The sequence below is a fragment of the Penicillium hispanicum genome (genome assembly GCF_028827665.1).
Source record: "Penicillium hispanicum strain IBT 35686 chromosome Unknown utg000006l_segment0_segment0, whole genome shotgun sequence".
Taxonomy (NCBI): Eukaryota; Fungi; Ascomycota; class Eurotiomycetes; order Eurotiales; family Aspergillaceae; genus Penicillium; species Penicillium hispanicum.
The window spans coordinates 1,276,885-1,298,742 of NW_026623198.1; the positions used below are offsets into that span (position 1 = coordinate 1,276,885).

General features: G+C 51.1%; 9 protein-coding genes across 9 annotated transcripts; 6 read left to right on the top strand and 3 right to left on the bottom strand.

Moving 5' to 3' along the window:
• Positions 1-791: 791 nt before the first annotated feature.
• On the top strand, positions 792-3,080 carry N7459_006804 (uncharacterized protein; the record flags this gene model as incomplete). The annotated part of the gene is made up of 5 exons (XM_056945972.1): positions 792-1,497; positions 1,593-1,661; positions 1,726-1,792; positions 1,842-2,328; positions 2,379-3,080. 5 exons carry the CDS (start codon positions 792-794, stop codon positions 3,078-3,080), a joined length of 2,031 nt encoding a protein of 676 aa, XP_056797971.1.
• A 1,086-nt stretch (positions 3,081-4,166) lies between these two features.
• Positions 4,167-6,856, bottom strand: N7459_006805 (RNA-processing protein PTA1; the record flags this gene model as incomplete). The annotated part of the gene is made up of 8 exons (XM_056945973.1): positions 4,167-4,315; positions 4,387-4,457; positions 4,519-5,363; positions 5,414-5,762; positions 5,831-6,034; positions 6,086-6,216; positions 6,272-6,437; positions 6,519-6,856. Coding segments are annotated over 8 exons (2,253 nt in total), but the record flags the coding sequence as incomplete, so codon positions are not given.
• A 728-nt stretch (positions 6,857-7,584) lies between these two features.
• Positions 7,585-8,072, top strand: N7459_006806 (uncharacterized protein; the record flags this gene model as incomplete). The annotated part of the gene is made up of 3 exons (XM_056945974.1): positions 7,585-7,598; positions 7,670-7,794; positions 7,981-8,072. 3 exons carry the CDS (start codon positions 7,585-7,587, stop codon positions 8,070-8,072), a joined length of 231 nt encoding a protein of 76 aa, XP_056797973.1.
• A 653-nt stretch (positions 8,073-8,725) lies between these two features.
• On the bottom strand, positions 8,726-11,302 carry N7459_006807 (dolichyl-diphosphooligosaccharide--protein glycosyltransferase subunit STT3; the record flags this gene model as incomplete). Its single annotated transcript, XM_056945975.1, has 6 exons — positions 8,726-8,996; positions 9,059-10,187; positions 10,236-10,829; positions 10,928-11,008; positions 11,097-11,120; positions 11,173-11,302. 6 exons carry the CDS (start codon positions 11,300-11,302, stop codon positions 8,726-8,728), a joined length of 2,229 nt encoding a protein of 742 aa, XP_056797974.1.
• Positions 11,303-11,604: 302 nt separating this feature from the next.
• Positions 11,605-12,398, top strand: N7459_006808 (CSN8/PSMD8/EIF3K family protein; the record flags this gene model as incomplete). The annotated part of the gene is made up of 3 exons (XM_056945976.1): positions 11,605-11,819; positions 11,882-12,063; positions 12,121-12,398. 3 exons carry the CDS (start codon positions 11,605-11,607, stop codon positions 12,396-12,398), a joined length of 675 nt encoding a protein of 224 aa, XP_056797975.1.
• Positions 12,399-12,847: 449 nt separating this feature from the next.
• On the bottom strand, positions 12,848-13,313 carry N7459_006809 (ATP synthase subunit e; the record flags this gene model as incomplete). Its single annotated transcript, XM_056945977.1, has 3 exons — positions 12,848-12,915; positions 13,022-13,211; positions 13,290-13,313. The coding sequence occupies 3 exons, from the start codon at positions 13,311-13,313 to the stop codon at positions 12,848-12,850; spliced, it is 282 nt and encodes a 93-aa protein (XP_056797976.1).
• A 242-nt stretch (positions 13,314-13,555) lies between these two features.
• Positions 13,556-15,762, top strand: N7459_006810 (uncharacterized protein; the record flags this gene model as incomplete). Its single annotated transcript, XM_056945978.1, has 3 exons — positions 13,556-13,687; positions 13,752-14,585; positions 14,644-15,762. 3 exons carry the CDS (start codon positions 13,556-13,558, stop codon positions 15,760-15,762), a joined length of 2,085 nt encoding a protein of 694 aa, XP_056797977.1.
• A 443-nt stretch (positions 15,763-16,205) lies between these two features.
• N7459_006811 (uncharacterized protein) lies at positions 16,206-18,588 on the top strand (the record flags this gene model as incomplete). Its single annotated transcript, XM_056945979.1, has 2 exons — positions 16,206-17,403; positions 17,468-18,588. 2 exons carry the CDS (start codon positions 16,206-16,208, stop codon positions 18,586-18,588), a joined length of 2,319 nt encoding a protein of 772 aa, XP_056797978.1.
• Positions 18,589-20,265: 1,677 nt separating this feature from the next.
• On the top strand, positions 20,266-21,682 carry N7459_006812 (uncharacterized protein; the record flags this gene model as incomplete). Its single annotated transcript, XM_056945980.1, has 4 exons — positions 20,266-20,442; positions 20,731-21,110; positions 21,175-21,241; positions 21,266-21,682. 4 exons carry the CDS (start codon positions 20,266-20,268, stop codon positions 21,680-21,682), a joined length of 1,041 nt encoding a protein of 346 aa, XP_056797979.1.
• Positions 21,683-21,858: the final 176 nt, after the last annotated feature.

A 21,858-nucleotide genomic window follows, 5' to 3' on the forward strand; every position in this document is an offset into this window, starting at 1 on the left:
ACCCCTTGACCTCCTCCCCCATCGGACTCTTCTTGATCGCGCCCAACGTGACTAGATATTTTTTTACTTCTTCATGCCGACTGCCCTGCCGCGAACTCATATTGTGGTCCTGCCCGCCTCTTAGCCGACCTCCCCTCGCCGTCCGGTACAAGCGCCTCGGTGGCTCTACAGCTTCTGGTGGAATTCTATACTGGTGAGACGCGTGGCAATAGATCTCAATCATCTTGTGCATTCTAGGAAACACGGTGGCAGTGAGAATAGTGCTCGGTCACGAGCAACTGTGCTCATTACCAGCGTCGCTCCCGGCGCATTGTTGAATCGGTACGTCGCTTGAACATTTACATCTGTGTGCTTGGTATTCCTAGGCCATCCTAGGGACGCTACGGTCTTCTATGCGGTGGGAAGTATTTCCTCAGAAATTTCTTGGCCCGCGCAGTTGCTGGTCCTCCTGGGAGCCACTTGCTGCCGACTCTGGGGGCGTTCCGGCGATGATCAATCTCCGCACCGCCTTCTGGAGGCGCTGACCTAGTCTTCGCACCCACCCACCCCCCATTTTTCTTCCAGCCGCCTTTCCTGGAGCACCCTTGTCCAGCGAGAATGGCAATTGAGCTAACCCGCCATATGATCATTTCAGATTCGCAAACAAAAAACTGTCTGGTCGATCGGTGACCTTTCGGCCTCCATTTCCCACCCACATCTCTGCCGAGACCAAGTTTCGGCACACCCTCAACATTCCTCCTCCTCTGGTTCAGATCGCGCGGCGGTGCCATTGTGACTCTCCATAACTGCAAATGGAGGTGGCCGAAAGCAGAGAACAGACTTCCGTTGGTCCCCCAACGGGGGCAAACTCTACCATCACCAATGGCGAGCGGAATCCCTTCTTGGATGACACACTCATGGATGATGGTCGATCAAGCAGCCTGAGCGAGATCGACGATGTGTCCGACAACGAACCATCCGACTTTGAGGAAGACTCGATCAAACCGGAAAGACAGCTGGAAAATGATTCGGAGGCGGAAACCGAGCGTATCGACGATTCCCCGCACAACATCCGAAAACGAGACATTGTGATTAGCGCTGGTAGTGCTGGTCCGAGTCCTAGCAAGCTCCACCAGTCTACGACTTTGGATGATGTCGATGAAGAGCAGGTGCTGGACGACTCGCCGAGCAAACCGCGACGATCTTCCCATAACAACGGGGTGGCTGAAGACCATCCTGACTTGGAAGATATTGAGCTTCCCGATAGCATTGGCAAGAAACGAAAACGTGTCGAGACTGGCGATGACACCGGTACCGAACTGGGCGACGAGGAGCCGCTAAAGAAACGTCGAAGTTCAATCAAGAGCGACCTGAGTGATCCGATCGATGATGACACCCCTCTTTCGCCCGAACCACTTGAAGATTCTACCGCTCTCAACGACGACGAAATCCCGGTAGATGATGTCCCCGAACCAGACCTCCCGGCCGCATCTTCTAAAAACAAAAAAGGCAAAAAGGGTAAGTGCAGAGGGAAAAGCCCCCGGACAAGGAGTCCGAAGTTGGTATGCTTGAAGCTTCTAGAAATGGTTTCGCTGATGAAAATCTTGAAGAAGACGAGGTGCAAACAGAAGGCGGTGATGAAGCCGACGATGTTGAGACAACGGCTAAAGCTGAGGAAGAGTGTAAGTCCCAAGTCTGTCGGTGTGGTCATTTGAACATCACATTTGCTGACGATCCTTATAGCAGCAAAGAAGATGTCCGCTATGGAATCATTAGCAACGCTGGAAAAAGAGTTTGCGACTCTACGAGACAAGTAAGAACTACTCTCGTTTGTCTCTGTTCTATTACTTACAAAGTCGCAGAATATATGATGAACGGATAACAAAGCTCAATCGCGAGCTGGAAATGCTTACCGGACCAAACCCCACGCATCCCGAGTACCTGCGTCAGATCGAATGTGTGGAACGTTACCGCGATGCCAAGATCAAATACGAGCATACGTTGTACCGCTACCGCATGAAGGCGTTATTAAACAAGAGCTTGGCCGAGCGAGCACAAGCGCACAGCACCTACTTCCAGCGTATTCGAGATGTGCGGGAACGTCATTCGAGTGCGATCAGTAAGCAATTCTATGCTATCCAGCATGACCGTTTCAAGACGGACGAGTTGAGCCCGCACCACATCATCCCATTCCCAACCCGCCGGTCACAACAGATTGCACACCAGACGGCCTACAATCAGGAGGTGTCGATCATGGCTGGAGTCGCAAAATATGTGGGCTTTCCAGCTGCCCCGACCTTACTTGGCGCACGTCCATCCGAATTGGAGGATGATTTGGAAAAGATGGGGGTACGTCCATCACTTATCACTTACAGTATCGATTTCTAATAGATTTCTAGATCTCTATTGAATCTCGGGAATCTGCCCCGCGGCAGTCATTGACATTACCACCTCGGGGTGCCATGTCCGCCATGTCATCCAATATCTTTCGCACAGCCGCCGAAGAAGCTTTCCTGGAGCAGACCCCGTGGGCTAACCCACAACATCCAATCCATCAGCAACAACCACAACACCAGTACTCACAGCAACACCGGCCCCAAGGGCGAGCTTTTGAGGCTCCGCAAACTTCCTCATTCGCCACACCGGCAGCTCAGAAACGAGTGGTAGATATGAACGCATCGAATGGGTCAGCATCTACCATTCCCGAGAACATCTCCGCGGCCAACTCCTCGGCGAACAACACTCCTTATGGCACGGAACAAGAGCCGCAACATCAAAATCAAGGGCCTTTCCGTAACTCTGATTACGATTTTGATCGTAAATCAGGCTTCCGGTCTCAAAGCTCCTCGCCATTAGATGTGCGAAAACCTCAACCACACCCAGCCCATGCTGTTGAGCGCCGTTCTCCTGCTCCTGATTCTTCTTCTCGCAATCCTATATTCTCCCCTCCTGCCCGTCAAAGCTTTTTCCAGCCTACAGCGACCACGAAATCTGACGTCTCTCCGAATCTCCCGTCTAAAGCGGTTGACGCGGTACATTTTCACCCTCCACAGTCTGAGCTTTCGACGGGACCCGACTCCAGTCATATGCCAGCCCGGTGAGCAAGCAACACCGCTTCGTCAGTAAATTTCATAAATGAGGCTACATGATGACTGCGGCCATTTGTCGGAGCCTCCATCTAATGAAACAGTTCATTGTGACTAAGCGTCCAATTACTCGCTTTTCTCTTAATGAAGATTCCCCCCCCCCCCCCCCCCCCTTTTTTTTCAGCCATTGCTGCAGTGGCAAATGTATTTTGATGAGCGTTCCGCACCAGAAGGGGAGAGGAAACGCGTCGTGTGTTCATGAAGTGGCCCATCTTGAGAATTTCGACTTTGCTCTTGAGCCCCCACGTTACATATGGGAACCAGCGGCCCTCGTCCCTACGCGTGCATGGAAAGGAAACGGATTTTTATCATGAGGTGGCGTACGGGGTATTACGGCGATGTGCTTTATCTCCTTTTTTGTCCATCGTGACTTCTCAACTACAATAGGGGGAAATCTCTTGCATTCGGAGTTTGACTGATTTGCTTCCTGGAGAGACTTGACTCTCATCACTATTTTTTCCTTCTCTATTGTACCCTGTCGATATCTGTGCTGGTGTACATACCACGCATATATTGATTTCCGCGGCTTGGCTGAGCGGTTGTGTGATTTTACGCGGATTATGAGACATTTCCCTTCTTCTTGATTGACATCCTGGTGATGACTTGCACTTGAGGCTGGGTCACAAGAGATCAATTCAGAAAATATGGACTATTTCATTGACAAATATCAATTACGTGGCAGTCTGTACGTATCGTATTTGAATGAGCCGGCTGGTAGATTCTAGACTTGGTAGACGAAAAATCACATTTGTAGTATGCGATTGATGTGCGGGGTAGCGGCTTTTGGACTCTTTTCTCCATTGGAAGGGGAAGACCATGGCAAGAGATAAATGATCAAATATAGTTTCCCAGATGTGCATTTCTAAATAGCTAGCTCAGGCTTGACCATATGCTCAGATGAGACGTGCAGAGTAGCAGGTGGAACTTTAGAACAAACTGCAAAATAAGACATAGATAGAAATGAAATCCTAGAATAGAGAATGCGCATTCCGCACTCTAAATGCTGGGATCGGCCCTCAAAGAACCGTAATTAGCTTACTCCGACGCAGTGCTAGCCTGAGCTTCCTGCGGCAGGGTAGCTTGTGGTTGGTCCGCTGCAACCGCACCGTTGGCCGTCGCATCTGCAGCCCGCGTATTCTGTGGTCGCCATTTGGCCAGAACTTTGCCAGCTGCTGGACGAGATTCCTCATCTAAAGATTATGATGTCAGGGATGTTGTCTGAGATCAGAATTTGGAAGTATGGGAGACGGTAACAACTCACATGTCTGATGGACATCCTCCAGCGTGTTCAGACACATATCTCGTGCTGGAGGTCGGAACATGATCAGATACCTGAGACGAATTGTGTCAATGGAGGATTAAATAGCACAGTAGAAAGGGAAGCAGCACTTACATCAAAGCTTGTACACAGAGATTTACGCGCTCAGGATCCTTTGCCAAGCTGGCTACACGCTGAGTGACAGGAATCGTGATCTCTGGAACCTCGCTAAGGAAGCGCACCAGTACCTTGATATCGCGAGAGTCAATGTAGGGCAAGATACCGTCCAAAAGACGTAGCACCCAGGTGTCGTAATGGAGGGTAACGGTGGGTTCCACTTCATCAGCTTCGTCGCGCTGTGTCGCAGCTGCCTTCATCTGGACTCGGTCGTTGTACCATTCCTCATTTAGCCAGGTGATCCCGATATTGAGTCGTCCTCGGAAATCCTCTAGGATATAACGATACAATGTCTCACGGATCGAATCGGAGATTGATGTTTGCCTTCGAGATGCAACAGACGAAACTTTGCTCAGCTTGTCGCCACCTTCCAGACCAGCTGGTGCTCGAGTGGCCAGGCGAGTGAGAAGCACAACCCATGCGTTCCGGTCAAAGGTGCTTCCTGCTAGGCGCGCAAAACCAAGTTGCTGTTGACTCTTGCTCTTTGTGGGTGACGGGGTTGTCTCAACGAGATTGATCATGCCAAAAACGCGAGACACAGCACTACGGCCAACTTCCCCAGCCTCTTCCTCGCTCATTGGAGGTGGCTGTGGCAGAACGAATGGGCCCAAGGACACTAAATCGGGTTGAAAATCTGTCGCTTCGGCTGCGTCAGCACTAGCCTCTTCTGCAGCATTCTCTGCCACGTCCATAGGTTGATATTCAGGCTCGTAATCATCTTCATCATCTGCTGTGGCTATTTGTTGCTGTTGTCGTTTTCTATTTTGCTCCTGGGTGATGGCTTGATACCGACTCCGAATAGCCTGAAAACATGTCAGCTGCTGGTTAGATATCCTGCCGGTAATTTTCTTACATCAACAGCTTGTGTGAGCATTGACTGATTTACGTGCGCGAGAAGAGGCACAGCAATCTTCACGACAAGATCGGGAGGGAGCTGTTTGACATCAAAGGAGGAGAGTCCAACATCTTCAGTCAATGTGAAGAGTTGGTCATAAGTTGTAGGGCCTGGTGGCAATGGAGGGATCTTGAGCAATGGAGGTGTCAAAGCATCGAGACGCGCTCGTTTGGTGGTGTCCAGCCCATCTGTCGGCTCACTAGGAAACCCACGTTTCCGAGAACTATCATCTACCACCTCCAGCCGTGATTGCATCAGGCGTTCAATATGTACCTGCATTTTTCCTACCATGGGGTGATTCGGATTCCTGTGTCATTTCATTAGCCTTCTTGTATAACCGAAGAAACCCCGAGTATCGGGGATATGCAGGCATACTTCTTCATCACATTGATGAGCAATGCCCTTATTGTGCGCTCCATCGACTTTACACCAACACGAACAGTAGGTGTAAACGGTGGGCGGACATGTCTCGCTGGATAGAAATCCAGGACAGCATTAATTATCTTATTTGCGATGGACTGACGAGTACGGACCAGAGGAGCCAAGCAGTTCAGCGTCGCATTGACAAGAAGCGGATCGCTATGCCAAAATCAGAACAGATATCCCAGAATCTTTAATGTTGTGTCATACCTTGACTCCTCTTGGAATACATCCAGTAACCGATCAAGCAGACCTGATGACTCGGCCTCCAGGTTCGGGATGGAAAGAACGGCATGGCTTCGAGGGACAATGGCGAGCGAAGTTTCATTCTGTTCCGGTCGCTGAAAGAGAGTAAGTGCTAGCCTGCCTATTAGAAAGTGGGCTGAAGTAACTTACCCTGGGGTCAGAGATCAAGCCGGGCGTCTGAACCTGAACCACGCGTTGTAGAAATTTGATACAGCATATCTTGACAGGGCATGGGAAGGTGTCCATTTTTCGGAGGATATCATGTTTGATCGCATTCATCGTTTCCCAGGATTTGCTATCTTGAGGATGGTTCACACTGTGTATAGAGCGCGTCAGTACCATGTTTGGAACACCAGAACTCTCAATTTCGTAATCACAAATCATTGCAAGCACCTACATGTGGCGGAATACGAGGGGATATAAGCTAGTCGCTGCCTGCACTAAGCTCTGTAGGACCGCAGGGTCCGTCTCAGGCAGCGCCATGATCTCTTGGAGCGAGCGTAGCACATTAGGCGCCAGTTGCTCCTTCTGTGTAGTAGCCAGCACTGGGCTAGCAAACGTCTCAGCCAGAAAGTCTGCACCCCATCTGCGCAATTCCAGCTTTGTGTGTGCTCCAACGATGGGAAGGATCCCATTCACGATCTGCGGGTAGAGGGCGGCGTCGCCGAGGACGAGATTACGGGCGGCATTGAGCTGAGCAACCTGGTTGGCAACATTTTCGGTTGGCTGAGCCATTGCAGCTCAGCGAGGCGAAAGAAAGTATATGCGACCGGAAGAGTGAGGAGAAACGCGCCTGGTTGCAGATACAATGAGAAAAAGCTAAGGCGTTTCGTACACGGGGACCGTGGCGCGGATCAAGCTTCGTGCTAGGCAGGAATGACGCGCATAAGGCCCCGAGGAGCTGCGACAAGGGAGAAATGGCACGACAAAGGGTAGATGGAGTGGGTGATTTGGGTCGATACGATGTTGGGTCCGGTGGATGGATATGGAGAAAGCAGAGAAGGCCGCAGGGGCCAAGAAAAGTTGGGGAAGAGCCGGCGAGGGCACTCATAACAGTTGTGGACCTCCACACCACGGCTTGATTCGTGCAAAGTGGCTCAGGATCAATCTCGCATTGTGCTGATATATGCTACTTTTATTTTTGTCTAGTTTAAGGACCGAAATACTAGCGATCAGGCAAGATCTAGCCTGCCTGATGCGGATAACGCCGAGAGCGCGACAGAGGCAAGAGCCTCAGTAGATACTGGAAGACGGCTCTGCCACCATGAATAAAGATGGATTTGTAAGGCAATTGTCCACAATCCCAGGGGAAAGCCTAGCGTTGGACGTATATAAAGATGGTTGTTCAGCGCGGATCTACAGTCTATCCAAGTATTTGTCTAGGCAGGTCAGCGCCAAGACTTCCGTCTTTCCGGCTTTGTCCATTCGTCTTCTTTCCCTTCCACGACTCCAAAGCTCTCGCCATGGCCACCGGAATGTACGTTGTCACTGGCCTGATACTTGCAGTTGCTATAAAGGCGCCTGACTAACATTTGCTGTCTCCCTCAGCTTCAACTCCACCTACTACGGCAAGGACTACCGCGCCGGCGCTGCCCTCCTGCGTGCCCGCCGGCCATATCTCGTCAAGAACGCCCTGACCGGGTTCGGCCTGTTTGCCTTTTCAATTGGCGTCTGTATGTGGCTTCTCTTCTACACTCATATTCTCATGGCATTTCCTTGGCCCCGCGCCTAGACCCGGAAGAGTCATGCCATCCCGACCAACCGCCAGTGATGCTCCCGCCGGACTCATGAAACGCACGCTCTAGGCTCACCGATGAGAATCTTCAGAGTTGATTCGCTAACATCCATTTCTTGCGCAGACGCCTACACCATCCGCGCCGTCGGACAAGAAGAATTCTCCGACGTGAAGGTGCCCGACGCCCCCGCGCAGAAACCACAACAGCAGAACTAGAGCACCCATACCAAGGCTCATTGGGATTCAATATGATTCGATGCCCAGTCATGTGTAGAGTGACCATGACTTGGCACCCGGCCTGTACCATAGAAACGGACCACTTGGGAGGGTGGTGAAATAACTGGCCGACATGGCCACATTCCTCGACAAGAAATCAGCAACGGAGCATATCGGGGTTTAGGAGTCTTTGGGGCAGACCATGTCTGTGGTTCCATTTGTTCGTGTCTGTGTTTATACAGAGCAGATTGGCTGGGGTATATTGTGTATAAGCCCCGGCCCCGAATGCCAATCTCTTCTCCTTCTACGTCAATTCCAGAGCACAGGATTGGTGCTGTCAGCCACCATAATCTAACCGGAGCACGCAAAACGGTCATCGGGTAACTTCAATTCTCCACGTATAAGGGCTTCTTTCAGGCTCTGACTTGCTTGTTTAGACATTGGGCATTTTGGAGGACTAGAAGCTAAGGAATTGGACGAAGGAGACAGCTTTCCAGACTCATTCATAGTATACCATACTGAGCTATCTCACTCAAATGTATATCCACCAATCCTGGAAAGCATACAGAACAAGACGAGCCTGCGATGTCGCGAGATCAATCACAGAAGAATCAATGAAAACAGAACACAGATCTAATGAACAGGCACTTCTTCTACTCAGTTCTCAAAACGCGAGGTCCCTTCTTTTTGGCCGCACGCTTGCGCTTGAGGCCCTTGTCAAAGGCAACGGCGTTATTGTGGTCACGGCCGAAGTTGTCCAGATCTTTGACCTTGTAGATACGGATGATCCAGTTCTCGCTGGTGAAGGCCTCCTCCATGGTGTTGAGCTGCGGGCTGTCAGCAGGCAATCTCGTACCACGAACCCGGTCGACGGCCTGGCCGGGCGGGAAGAGGTTTTGGTAGTTGTGGTAAGACATTTTGTACCTGGTGGGAAGCGTGTCAGTCGGAGTGTCAAGTAGTTATTATCGGAGGAGCGAAACACATACATCAAGCTGTTACGCATGGTCGGAGTGGCCTCCTCATCGACACGGTACTCGCCGCGAGCAGTGAAGAATTCGCGCTCCCTCACCTCGTCGGGCCAGATACCCTCCGCGATACGGACCATCCACAAGAACTTGTTCAGGTCATCACCGGAGTAGCCCAGCAAACCGCCAAACACAACCAGAACATAGTCGACATCATGTTGGCGTAGGATTGGGTAGCTCACTTCCTCGCGCGAGCTCATGGCCTTACCAACAGTGGCGATGTGGGTATTGTTCCAGGTGTTGTTGTCAACCAGGGTCGGTCGGTCGGCCATACCGCCAATTTGGTAACCGTAATCCCACCAGGACATGATCTTGGCGTTGTCCGGGGTGTTCTGACGGAGCCAGTAGTAAGCCTCACGGTAGTCATCAATGATGAACTGGCTTCCATCCGGCATCCGGCTTGCCAGGACAACGGAGGGGGATGAATAGGCGTTGGAAGTAACCCAGGTGCAGTGTGCAACGAACAAAAGAAGGTAAATTGTCACACAGCCAGACACGAGTGCCTTGGAGAAATAGGAGTAGATGCCGAAAACGGGGTTCTTGGTGGATCGAAGAGTCTTTGAGTCTGCGGCATTTGCCTTGGCTTGGGACTCCGGGGTCGGCTTAGCCAGTACCAGGAAGCTGTCGAGAATGCCGGACAGGGCCAGAGCCGCAGCAACGCAGACAATTGGGGTGAGAGTCAACATCAGACGAACCATAACACCGGCAAAGTAGCTGGCAAGCACAGAATAGATGATCACAAACACATGCTCGTCCTTCAACTTCTGGAAGCACATGAACACACCGGCGGGGAAAAGCCAGATCATGAAATTCAAGTCAAAGAAGAAGGCCGGCCAGGCGGTGGGCTGGTGCTCAGAGACTGACGCAATGATGGGAATATGGATCTTAGCATAGCCGGTATCCCACAGAGAGTAAAAACGGCCACTCCAAGGAGCAATGACGCCCGAGACCGTGAGAAGAACCAGGCCAGTGAATCCAAGGCCGAAGGTGAGCAGGACCATGGAAGTGAGCAGTTTCTGGAATTGCTTTCCAGGGAGGAAGCCTCGGATAAATTCCGCGAATGCCACAAGCTGGAGCAGTCCAAAAACACCTAATATTTGATAAGTATCAAACAGCTTGTTTCATCAGAAGGACTTACCCAAAGCAGACATGTGGTCACTGTTGCGAATGGGCAGGAATCCCACGAACGGAATCTGCATGCTGCCCAAAGTTCCCAGGGCATACCACGTAGTGTAGCTAATATAGACGCGAGAGCTGTAGCGACCCATGCAGAGAAGGACGAAGACGTGGAGGGGGATGAGGTTAGTGATGAAGACGTAACCACCCCAGGCAGAGACCATGTATCCATAGAACAATGCGGTCAACGCTCCCCACATGATAGAGCCATTCTTGACAGCTTTAACCCAGAGGAAGAAGGTGAACACCAGCAAGAAGATGGCGATGGCTTCATTATCGTAGCTCCCAGCCACGGATCGCGAGATATAACCAGGAGTAATTCCCATGAAAGCAGCAGCTAGGAGACCAGCTGATGGCGAGGTGGACATCTCACAGGTCAGAAGATACATTGCGAAGGCCGTCAGGCCCGAGAAACCCGGGGCGAGCAAGACACAAATGTTGCGAATGTCGACGGGGATAGTCAAGAAGCGCAGGATGTGGTAGATCACGCCGCTGGTCACCATGAGACCGGGGTACAACGTGCCACCAGTGACACGACCAAGGGGATGCCATGTTCCTAAAAGGGGCGAGCAATATGAATTAGCATCGCTTTGTGATACCATGAGGGCTGGGCAGAAATGACGCGCAAGCCGGAGAAGGATGGAGGTAGCATACGGTCATCAAACCAATCCCAGAAGCTATAGAAGCCATTCTGAACCAAATATTTTGTAGCTCGAAAATTGAACCAGGGATCAACTGCAGTTCGAAGAGGTCAATATCTCGCATTCTCAATTCTCCCGATGACACGTTGTATACTGCATGGAGCGCTAAGGGGAGATCGTACATTCGTGAATAATGGATTCGAAACCTAGAATCGGGTCAGTCATAGCATATAAAGAAGAATCACGTTCATTGCATACGGATTACACTGAACAGACGGCTGGACACGGCGGCCGCCGCGATCGTTATGAGGATGATGATCCGCAGTAGACCGCGTGTGCTCCGGCCGGAGCTGCCTTTGAGCAGAACATCGAGAGAAGACTCGGCCATAATGGCCAGGAAGAAGGAGCACAGTCCAGAATCAGGAAGACAACTGAAACATGAAAACAAGGAACGAATTGGACGGAGCTGCCAATGGAGGGTGGCTTGCGGAAGGATGGAGTGAGTGAGCTGCGCAAGGTGGTCACTTCTGAACGTCTTGGCATCGGGGAAAGGCGCCACCTCCGATTGCTCCCCGCAGTCACCACCAACTCTCTGCTCTGGGTCTTGTTTCGTCTTTCGCGTCCAATAGAGAGGATTTTCGACCCGGAGACTACGTGCAGACGAACCTGGCCAACATTCCCAGCTTCGAAATGGAACTGCCTCCCTTCTCGATTGACCAGCTCTCGAAGCTGGTAGCGGCCAATGTTCCTTCGTCGCAGCTCTTCGAGATCTTGTCACAATATGAAATGGATGCCTGCTTGATGTCTCCTGGCAACGGCAAGTCCGAAACAGAAATCGGTGATTCTCAGCTATTGAGCCTGTTCTACTCCATCTTCTTCTTTGCTCATCTCCTCACCAAGCAAATGTCAGTGATCTTTTAAACCGAATGCTGAAATATCAACCTCTGACAAAACGTTTACACCATAGACCTGAAGCCCGTGCCTTGACTAAGCGAATGCCTGAAGCCTTACGACACCAAGATCCATCTCTGCAGAACTGCTTAACTCTCCTACGAGCAGTATGGCAGACCAACCACGCTAAAGTTTATGAGATCCTTCGCGGGATATCATGGCTGGAAGCACTGAAACCTTTGGTTCAAAGATATGAGAGTATGGGCTTTCATTCCGGGCTTGTGTCTTCGATGTGTGCTGATAACTGACTTTTAGGTTTCTTCCAAAACGAGGCCATGGTCGCAGTCAGTACTTCCTACGAGGCTATCCGGCCCGCTACGGCAGCGACCTACGTAGGTCTCGATCCTCGTGCCGCGGCACAGGGTGACTCGACTATTGTACAGAGGTTCACCGATTGTGGGTGGCGGTGGGATTCGGAAACACAACTGCTATATCCCGCCCCGATACCCGTTCCGACAACTGATAAGCCAATTTCTAATGGAATTCGCGAAGCGATGGCGATGCTTGGGAGCAGAGGAAGTCGAGAGACATAGAGTTCGAAGCGATCGTGGCTGCTGAGCAATTCAAGATGTTGTGGGATGACGTGTCTACACCCATCCGATAATACTCAAGAGGTCACACAGGTAGAACGCCAGAACCAACTCGAGGTCGGCCCAGGCAGAGAGCCAATAGTAACGCCGGAATGCATAACGATCTTTTGCTCTTTGTTGTGGTCCAACCATAGTGTACAGACGCACGACAGCCCAGGGTATGTACAGGACCCAAATGATAACGTCTAAAACGATGAGTAAGGAAAACGAATCAAAAAGAAATCATTCCATCTTTCGCTCGCAATGTCGCAACTCGGGGGTGGGATTAACCCCGAACAATCGTACAAGTAAAGGGACCCGAACAATCAGTTTCTAATACCCTGGGGTGGAGGTGCGAGTTCCGCAAAGAGATGCGCGTCATTCCTCCTCTATAACAGCCATTGCCTCTACAGCTACTCCGTAGCCTTGGCGTTCAAGAATGCCTCGAGGTCGAATTTGGGGTTCTCAGGGTCGGTGATGACTGGCGGAGAGATGAGTTAGCACCTGCAATTCTGGGACCCCATATGTTCGGCGTCATCGGGAACCCGATAGGTGAATGCAATTCGGCAATAGAATATATCACATACGGCCGCTGGCTTGTGTCTTGGTCTCCTGGGGCGTGGTCTTCTTCTTCCACTCCGCCTTGGCCTGCTCGATGAGACGCTCCTTGCGTGCGTATTCGTGCTCGATCTCTGCGCGCTTGGTCTGAGAGTTAAGGGACGACTGGTGGTAGACACCATAGACGAGACCGGCCACGAGAGCCGAGTAGCGGAGGACCTGTTGATTGAAGAAGAAGTGGTCAGCATGCGATTTCGCATTTGGGGGAAGCGGTTAGTCCTTGGTCGGGACACTCACGTTGACACCCTGTGTGCTAGCCATTTCTGCGAGGTCTCCTAGAGACTGAAGTGACGTTAAATAGAGAAGCGTGGTACCGAAGGACCGTTCAACAGGAGTCAACCGTCAATGGCGTGAATCCTCGGGTTGGGCAGGGCGAGGTTCAGTCCCTGTCCTGCGCGAGTTTTTCCGGCGCCGTTCGGACCTTGCGCTTATGTCATCACGGTAAATAAAGCGCAACACGGCTACTACAGCTACAACACCTGGTCCGGATCAATGGTTTAAAGATGTCGTCCATGCAGCAGCGCAAGAATGAGATCCTCGCCAAACGGGCCAAGCTTGCTGAGTTGAAAAAGCAGCGCGAGCTGCGCCAGAAGGAATTCACTAACACCAGGAACAGTGTCGGAGATGCATCAGAGGTAACGCGGCCCGCTTTAGATGGAAACCACGCAGTCGATTCGCAGACTGACAGTCTATTGTTAGATCATTTCGCCAGCTCCCAGCCGATCTGACAGTCGGGCTGAGCTCGACGACCTGATCTCTCGTTTGGTAGATCGTCCTGGGTCAGCTTCCATCAGTCACGGTGCCGAAGGCCAGTCAGGGAAAGGAAGCCGTCCAAATTCAGTGCTGAGTGCCAGTCAACTGAGTGGCGAAAATGCCGATACCTATGTTACTTCTTCTCGACCACAGTCACAATCCATTGCCGTTCAGACTGCTGCAGTGCAGACCGTCGGCGAGGAGACCTATACCTTTCCCGCATCTGAAGCCCCGCCGCCCCCTGAACCAAAACCGGAAGTCGTCACGTACAGCAAAGCCGTACAAACAGATGGCCTTCCCCAACAACCCGAGTCGCCCGTCGATTCTATTGCTTCGGACAATGAGGAACTTCCTGGAACTACATCGAGCAAGCGGCTCAGTCGTCGAGACCGAGAGCGTGACGAGGAAATCCGAGAGAAGATTCGCAAGGAGATTGAGGACGAACTGCAGGCAACAAAGGAAGACATAGACGAGGCCAATGCAGCGCAATCCGCACAGCTGCGCTATCCTCTACGCACCCTCGATGATGATGAGCTGAAGGCCGTGACTTCGTCGAACGATTTCTTGGATTTCGTGGAGCGCTCATCAAAGGTCATTGAGCGGGCTCTGGATGAGGAATATGATGTTCTTGCAGACTACGAACTTGGTGGTGTGGATGGTGGCTTAGAAGAAGACGAGGAGACTGGCAAGAAGAGGAGGGGTATTCGGGAAGTCTGTCAATTCTACGATGAGCGATGGAGCAAGAAGCGCATGATCAGTGATATCAGCTTCTCCCCCAAGGTATATCCCGCTACGATTACGCCATCTATTGTTGTCTTGATACTAACCATTACCATAGTTTCCTGAATTGGTGCTGGCGTCCTACACCAAAAACCCCTCTGCCCCTCATGAGCCTGATGGTCTCGTTCAGGTCTGGAATCAGCACTTGCACTCGCGCCCAGAATATGTGTTCCACTCCACATCCGATATCCTCGCTGCCAAGTTCTCACCTTTCCATCCTAATCTCATTGTGGGGGGCTCATATTCGGGTCAAGTCCTCCTGTGGGATACGCGCTCTTCGCGTGCAGGGGGAGGGGCTCCCGTGCAAAAGACTCCTCTGACTGGATCGGGACACACTCACCCAGTCTACAGCATCTCCATCATCGGGACTCAGAACGCACACAATATCTTAACAGTCTCCACGGATGGAGTGGTCTGTGGTTGGACGGTGGAGATGCTTTCCCAGCCGCAAGAGTACCTCGAGTTGACCACCCCTCCCCCGTCCAAGGCCGAGGACCTTGCTCCAACTACCATGTCATTCCCGCAGTCTGATCCTACTTTTTTCATTGTTGGCACCGAAGAAGGCGTCATCTACCCTTGCCATAGATATGACCGAGCCGGGGCCAAAGCCGGCATTGACCACCGTCTCGCATACCGTGGACATGCAGCCCCGATCATGTCCACAGCGTTCCACCCTGCACGGGGACCCGTCGACTTGGGTGATCTGATGCTCAGCTCCAGCCTGGACTGGAGCGTCAAGCTCTGGCGTGTGCGTCCACCAGCCACCACTGCTTCTATCACTTCTGCCACCTCGGCCCAGGTAGTCTCCCCCATCCTTGATATCACTCGCGATGATCTGGTATATGATGCACGCTGGTCACCACACCGACCCGGCGTGTTCTCCCTCGTTGACGGTGCCGGCAATGTCGAAGTGTGGGATCTATACACCGACACCGAAGTTCCAGCTGTTCGGACAACCCCTACCCCTAGCGCCGGTGTTCTTTCCCGCAGTCTCAACAAAGTAGCCTGGGAGGAACGGGAAGGCCGACGCCTGGCAACCGGCGGTTTGAACGGGGTCGTCACCGTGTTTGAAGTTGGCAAGGGCCTTGGTGGTCCGCCGGAAGAGGTACCTGCGGAGGAATGGACAGGCATGAAGCGTTTAGTGGGGAAGTTGGAGCAGAAAGACCGGGGTGCTTAGGCTGTTGTCAGTTCTTTCGCCCTCTGTTCTCATCTATCTCTTTTGTGCCATTCCCAGTCTTGCTTGCCGCCATATACCCCTTTTTCTTCCTCTTCGATCACATAATTCAGGGATATTTTGTATTTAGTGTCTTCTGTACACGCGGGGATTTTTACCCCAGCGGCCTCTCGATGTACACAATACTTGAATGAGCTCGATGTCCGCCCACTCTGGGGATATCGGTACTTGGCTTTTTAGCGCTAGGCTTGACAGCACGGACTTGATATCAAGTGCGTGGGGCCGCCACGTGATGGAGGGGGTTATAGCTGACAGCCCGCTTCTCTGCACGCCGACACGATAGTTGTGGATGTTTTTGGTGCAGATTCTGTGGTCCATTCCTATTTGGACGCAAGTCCGTGCTACTGCGGTTGAATCCGATCCGAACTGACAGCGAGAGGCTGTCAATGGCCGACCATCTCTTCGATCCGAATGGAGAGCCTCCAAGCCCTCTCCAGATTGAATACTATGGGCCGTTGTACGATGAGGGGAAGTGGGCCGAGTTTCCATCTCGTTATGGCTGGGAGTCGTCAACGGAGGGCAAATCATCTCTATCCGCCATTCCCCAACGGTACCATTCGGGGGTGGAGTGTTGGCTGTACTTTGGCATGCTGCACTATGTTTTCGGCCGTGAGCTAAATCAGTCAGATTTTCTTCTTCGCGACCAAGAGGAGTATCGGTCATACATAACGACCAAGCATCTGGACAAGTATATCGGTACCGCTAAAGAATGGAAGAAAAAGAAACTGGGGGCACGCACGGTCGAAATTGTGAAACTGGTCTGCGAGCAGCTTTGTACCCCGAGGACTGCCAGCTGTGTTCGGGGAGAGGTTGGCTTTCTCATCCGAGTGGCTTGTATATCGCTCTGGGAGGTGACGACTAGAAGGGATGGCCCCCAGCCCGACGATCGTTACGTCCGCAACTGCAGAGCTCCAGGCAAATGGGAGTATCAGCGGATGCTGCGAGAAGGATGGTGTCCTCTTGAGGTTGAGAAAGCCCGGATGGTTGGGAATGTGCTCACTCAGGCATATCTCCTTCAGCTCCCACGCCCAGGTCTGTCTCCAGAGACGCACAAGGCCTGTGTGAAGACGGAGTGCGTGGCAAACAACATCGACGAGAGTGAGTATGTGACGAGACATCGACACGTTGGCTGCGACTGTGCACATGTGAAGATGGATCTTGAAGCATTGCAAACAATCCTGCAAGATGGAGGTGTGCCCCTGGTCAAGATAGAGCCCGATGGTGAGGGGAATCTGAACATCAGCATTGTGAGGAAACGTCCTGGCAAGCGATATGTGGCCATCTCGCATGTGTGGTCAGACGGGTTGGGCAACACAAATGGGAACTCCCTTCCGGGCTGTCAACTTCACTTGCTGCATGAGCATGCCACTCTTTTGCTCAACGATATGGAGTACGTACCGCAGTATGAGGGTGTTTATGGTCCGCTGCATACTGGCACAGCCCGACTCGTACATCTCGCAGGAAGAACCATGAAAATGGGAAATCTTGACGCAGTGTTAATCTGGATTGACACGCTTTGCATTCCACATCAACGCGATGTGCGAAAGCTGGCGATCCAACGCATTCGCGAAGTATATTTGGACGGTCGGTACATCTCGACGAAAAATTTGGTCAACTACGACAAAACTGACTGATCCCTTCTTCACAGCCTATCGTACCATCATCCTTGACTCGGAAATGAGACGAGTCACGTCCAAAGATGCAACTAAGCTAGATATTCTTATGCGTGTGATGATCTGCTCGGGCTGGATGCGTCGGCTGTGGACACTCCAGGAAGGACTCGCAGCCAAGAGTCGGTTATATGTGCTCTTCTCAGACAGAGTGGTCAACATCTCTACCATTGCGGAAGAGCTGCTGACCAAGTTTGATCGAGGCAAGGTATCCGTTCTGCACGAGACTGTGGCTGAGCTGGCCATCGGCACATGGTGCTCTTTCTTCTTGCACACCATTCTTCATGCATCAAAATTTGAACGCCTTGTCGATGTCATTACAAAGCCCTTCAACATCAATGGATCCCTTCCTTCGGTCTCAAAGTCTAACCTGATCTCATGGAACTGGTTCAATGTTGCCATGAGAGCGACTAGTAAGGCCGAAGACCGAGCAATCATCTTGGCGGGCGTCTTAGACCTGGATCTGGGCGAAATTCTTGCCGCCAAAGGGGCCGACGACCGCATGCGGAAATTCTACGGCATGCTCAATAAATTCCCGCAGGATATCATTTTTCAAGATGGCCTTCGATTCGAGGAGCCTGGGTTGCGCTGGGCAATGAAAGTTTGCCAGTATACTGGTGATATTCGGTATCTTGGCTCTGGGTCTGGGAAAATCAAGCCCCGTGGACTAGAGGTCACGTCGTACCTTTCATGGCTATTCCAGTCGAATGATGTGGTCGATCTTCGTCAACAGCGCAGCATTCCAGACCAATGGATCAAGGAGACTGAGGACGATTCGACTCACGGTCCGCAAAACTTTATCATTCTCCTATCAACCAGCGTATCACTTGAATTTGATTCGAGTGCGGAACATGGTTTGATTCTCGAACAAAAATGGGAGAAAGAGAAGGCTGCCCCGAGGGTCTATGGTCGGCAATTCGACGGAATCCCGACTGCGTTAGTATCAGTTCAGACAGTCGAGGATCCCTTTCACTTTGCAAGATACGAGAGCTTGGCAAATGTCTCCACTCTTCCGGACCACACGAACTTGCCAAGTGAAGGCTACCTGCTACGAGTATTGAAAGATGACTTACAGACCCGTTCGTGGGTGGTTGGGTGATTCACCGTACCTAGTCTCTTGTGATTGGAGCTTCCAATATGACCATGTAAGCTCAAAAATACTTGAAAGAAGGTATATATGTGATGCATTCAAAGATTTCGGTCTTCTGACATTAATGCCCGTCGTTATGGTAGTCTTGGTAGCTATTATGGCACTTCAGCCCCGTATTCAACATAATGTCTGCGTACTAGTTGCCGTTTTCTTTTGGCTTAGCAAGATGTCAAGTGCTTGTTCACCAGGTTAGTTACCTGCCATCCATACCGTATCGTAAAAAGAATACTGTGGGATGGAAGAATTTCCGAGGAGAGCATCACTCTATGGTATCATTGTAGATCTGGATCAATAATTCAGCCGGGGCAGACCCTAATATTCAAAAAGGGAATAACGTGGTCGTTGTGATGGGACGAGACCTCATTGATCCTCGTGGAGTGCTATACGTACTGTCTTATAGTGAAGCGTGCTAAACCATGAATCTATAGCTTTGTTTCACGACCTGGACTCAGGTTTAGTGGTCTATATAAACTACCTACCCTTGGTATTTAGAAGGTCTAGCCTATCTTGCCAAATCCTCCGAGGTATCCTCAGGAGCATTCCATTCATTCGCAGACAGAAAAATCTTAGATTTGTGGACGACGAATGACTGTGACTGGGAGAGTAAGACTAGACCGAAAAAAATAAGATCTTTCAATCAGCTAACTTCCGAGTATTCTAGGCTTATCCCACAGCCCCTGGTTATGGAAGGTGTGTGGTTCTGCAATCCGATAGGCCACATTAGGCGATCTCATCCAGTCCGAGAACAGCCTCCTCACCAAACATACCTTTCAGTCTTAGGTTTCCGCGATGTCATACGGACCTGGACTTTACCGCAGCTACGGGACCAATTCAGTCAGCAGGAAAAAAAGGAAAAGAAAGACAGTAAACACGTGTTTTCTGTCGTCGTTGAAGGATGGCAAATCTTAGCTTGGCGGAGACCAATCTGAGTTTGGATCAGACCAACCGATTGCTCTGGGATTAAGAGAAGAGCAAATTTCTGGGGAATGACCACGGCAGAATTCCCCCGTCCATATGCGCAGAGTCCGATTGGGCGACCAGAGCAGGTCAAAGTTGGGAAGGTTCTAGAGTTCTAGAATTTCGAACTATGCTCCAAATCCGGCGAAAATCTCAGATGCGGACAGTGACTGGCTGCTTAATTGGGTACCGCCAGACCGATTCGCCCTTGAAACGAATCGAACATGTCATAGATCCATTCTCCCGGGAAGGTGGATTAACCTTAAATTCTGAGGAGCCAATCATGATCGCCCAGTTGGCTGTCCCCTGCTGTCCATGTGGATTCCTGACGCCCTCGAACCATGCATGGGGTTTCATGGCCACTTCAGCCTGGCCTCGCTCGGATGGAGCGCGGAAAATCGGCTTTAAGCAAAGTTTTTCATTCGCTGAGAACTGCTTTCTTCTATTTCGGTATATCTAGCGAGCATGCCAAGAGCGGGAGCTTGGTTTTCACAGGTCTCTGCTGCCTAATAGACTCTGGGGCAGACTTGGGGGCCTCCTCGACACCAGGAATAATTTGAAATAGTCTGAAATATAGGCCAGGCTGCTGTCCCATCATGGATGCTTTACAACCTCTTCAATGAGGAAGCCTCCCAGTCAGTCCATGGGCCTCTGGACCCTCCATCTATAATGAGTGGCATCGATTGGGTGGATAAAAGTCAGCCTTTGCATGGCGTTGGTGCCTTGGTGGCTGCTGCTGTGTCGCTAGCTGCAGTGCAGATTATATTCGCTGCTGCTCGGTTCTATACTCGCTACTTGCAACGAATGAAATGTGGCGTCGATGACTATGTCATCCTGATCGCTTTGGTAAGTGCCCTCTGACCGTGTCTAATCCAACGCAGTGGGGTATACTGACATTTTTCTGCTCCTAGTTTGGGAGTTTGTCAAAGGCAATTATTTATATTGTCTGTAAGTACAAGCAGACTTTGCACAATTCTGTCCAGAGAGTTGACGAACTGCAGTGGCTGAAGTAGCAGGCCTGGGGAATGACTCCGGGGAATTGAGTAGTCGAAAGGACAAGATATCACTTATACGAAAGGTAACCTTCCCCAAGACTATAAGTCAAAAAGAACCAACTAAAACCAGCTCAAATAGAGCTTCTTCGCTCTTGAGATCCTCGATCTCCCTTTCACAATCACCCCAGCCAAGATCTCCTTGCTGCTCTTCTACGTGCGCATCTTCTACAAGCGCCACTTCCGAGTCTGCGCCTACATCGTGGGATCACTAGTTTTGGGAGTGGGAATTACCGTCCTTTTTGAGTCAATCTTCCAATGCTCGCCAATCTCCTACGGCTGGAACCCCACTGTCTCCGATGGGTCGTGTCTTGACCAAACGTCCTTCTACCGTGCCATCTGGCCATTCAATGTGCTCACAGGCTTATTAATATGGGTGCTACCCATGCCATATGTATGGAGCCTACACGCGCCTAAAGGGCAGAAGATGGCATTGACCGGGGTGTTTTTACTGGGCGGACTGTGAGTGTTCATTGGCTAGCATGAAATCGCAAACCGAACGAGGACTGCTGCTAACCCTTGCCAGTGGCACCATAGCAAGCATTCTTCGTCTGCCAGTCTATTACCTGGCCTCTGAGGCAAGCCTCAATGATGTGACCTGTACGTCTTCGAACTAGGTGGCCCCAGGGCAAATCACCAGCATGCTGATAGATGGAATAAAAGGGTTTTCGGTCAAACTGGGCATTTTCTCCGTTGTCGAGAGCGCCGTCATTATTATCGCCACTTGTCTAGTCAGCATCTGGCCACTTCTCACTCGTCTGGCTCCACGTCGTCTGCTTGCAGCGCTCTCGTGCTCTTCGCCTCGGAAGCCCCAACATCGGTGTTGGTATATGGCAGCCACACAAGCGCAACCAGGGAGCCACGACGGATTTGTAAACCGCGGAAATAATCTGGTACATAGAGAAGGTATATGGAGCAGTGAACCTTGTTCTCTGGCGGATTTGGAAGATCGGCGATTGTGGGCTCTTGACGAAGACGACGTGGAGTCACGTAATTGTGAAGAACGTGTCATTATTAGCAGTCCAAAATTTTAATGTACAATAGAATAGATTTTTATCAAATTGAAAAGTTCCTAGCAAGACGAGCAATTCTAGTCTATCTTCTATGCTTAATTCAAGCGAGTGGAATAGTTGATCTCATCTTAAAAATTTCCAGTCTCATACGCGCTATAATCAAGTTTGCTAGGGTGAAAAGGAAGCAAAAGGATATA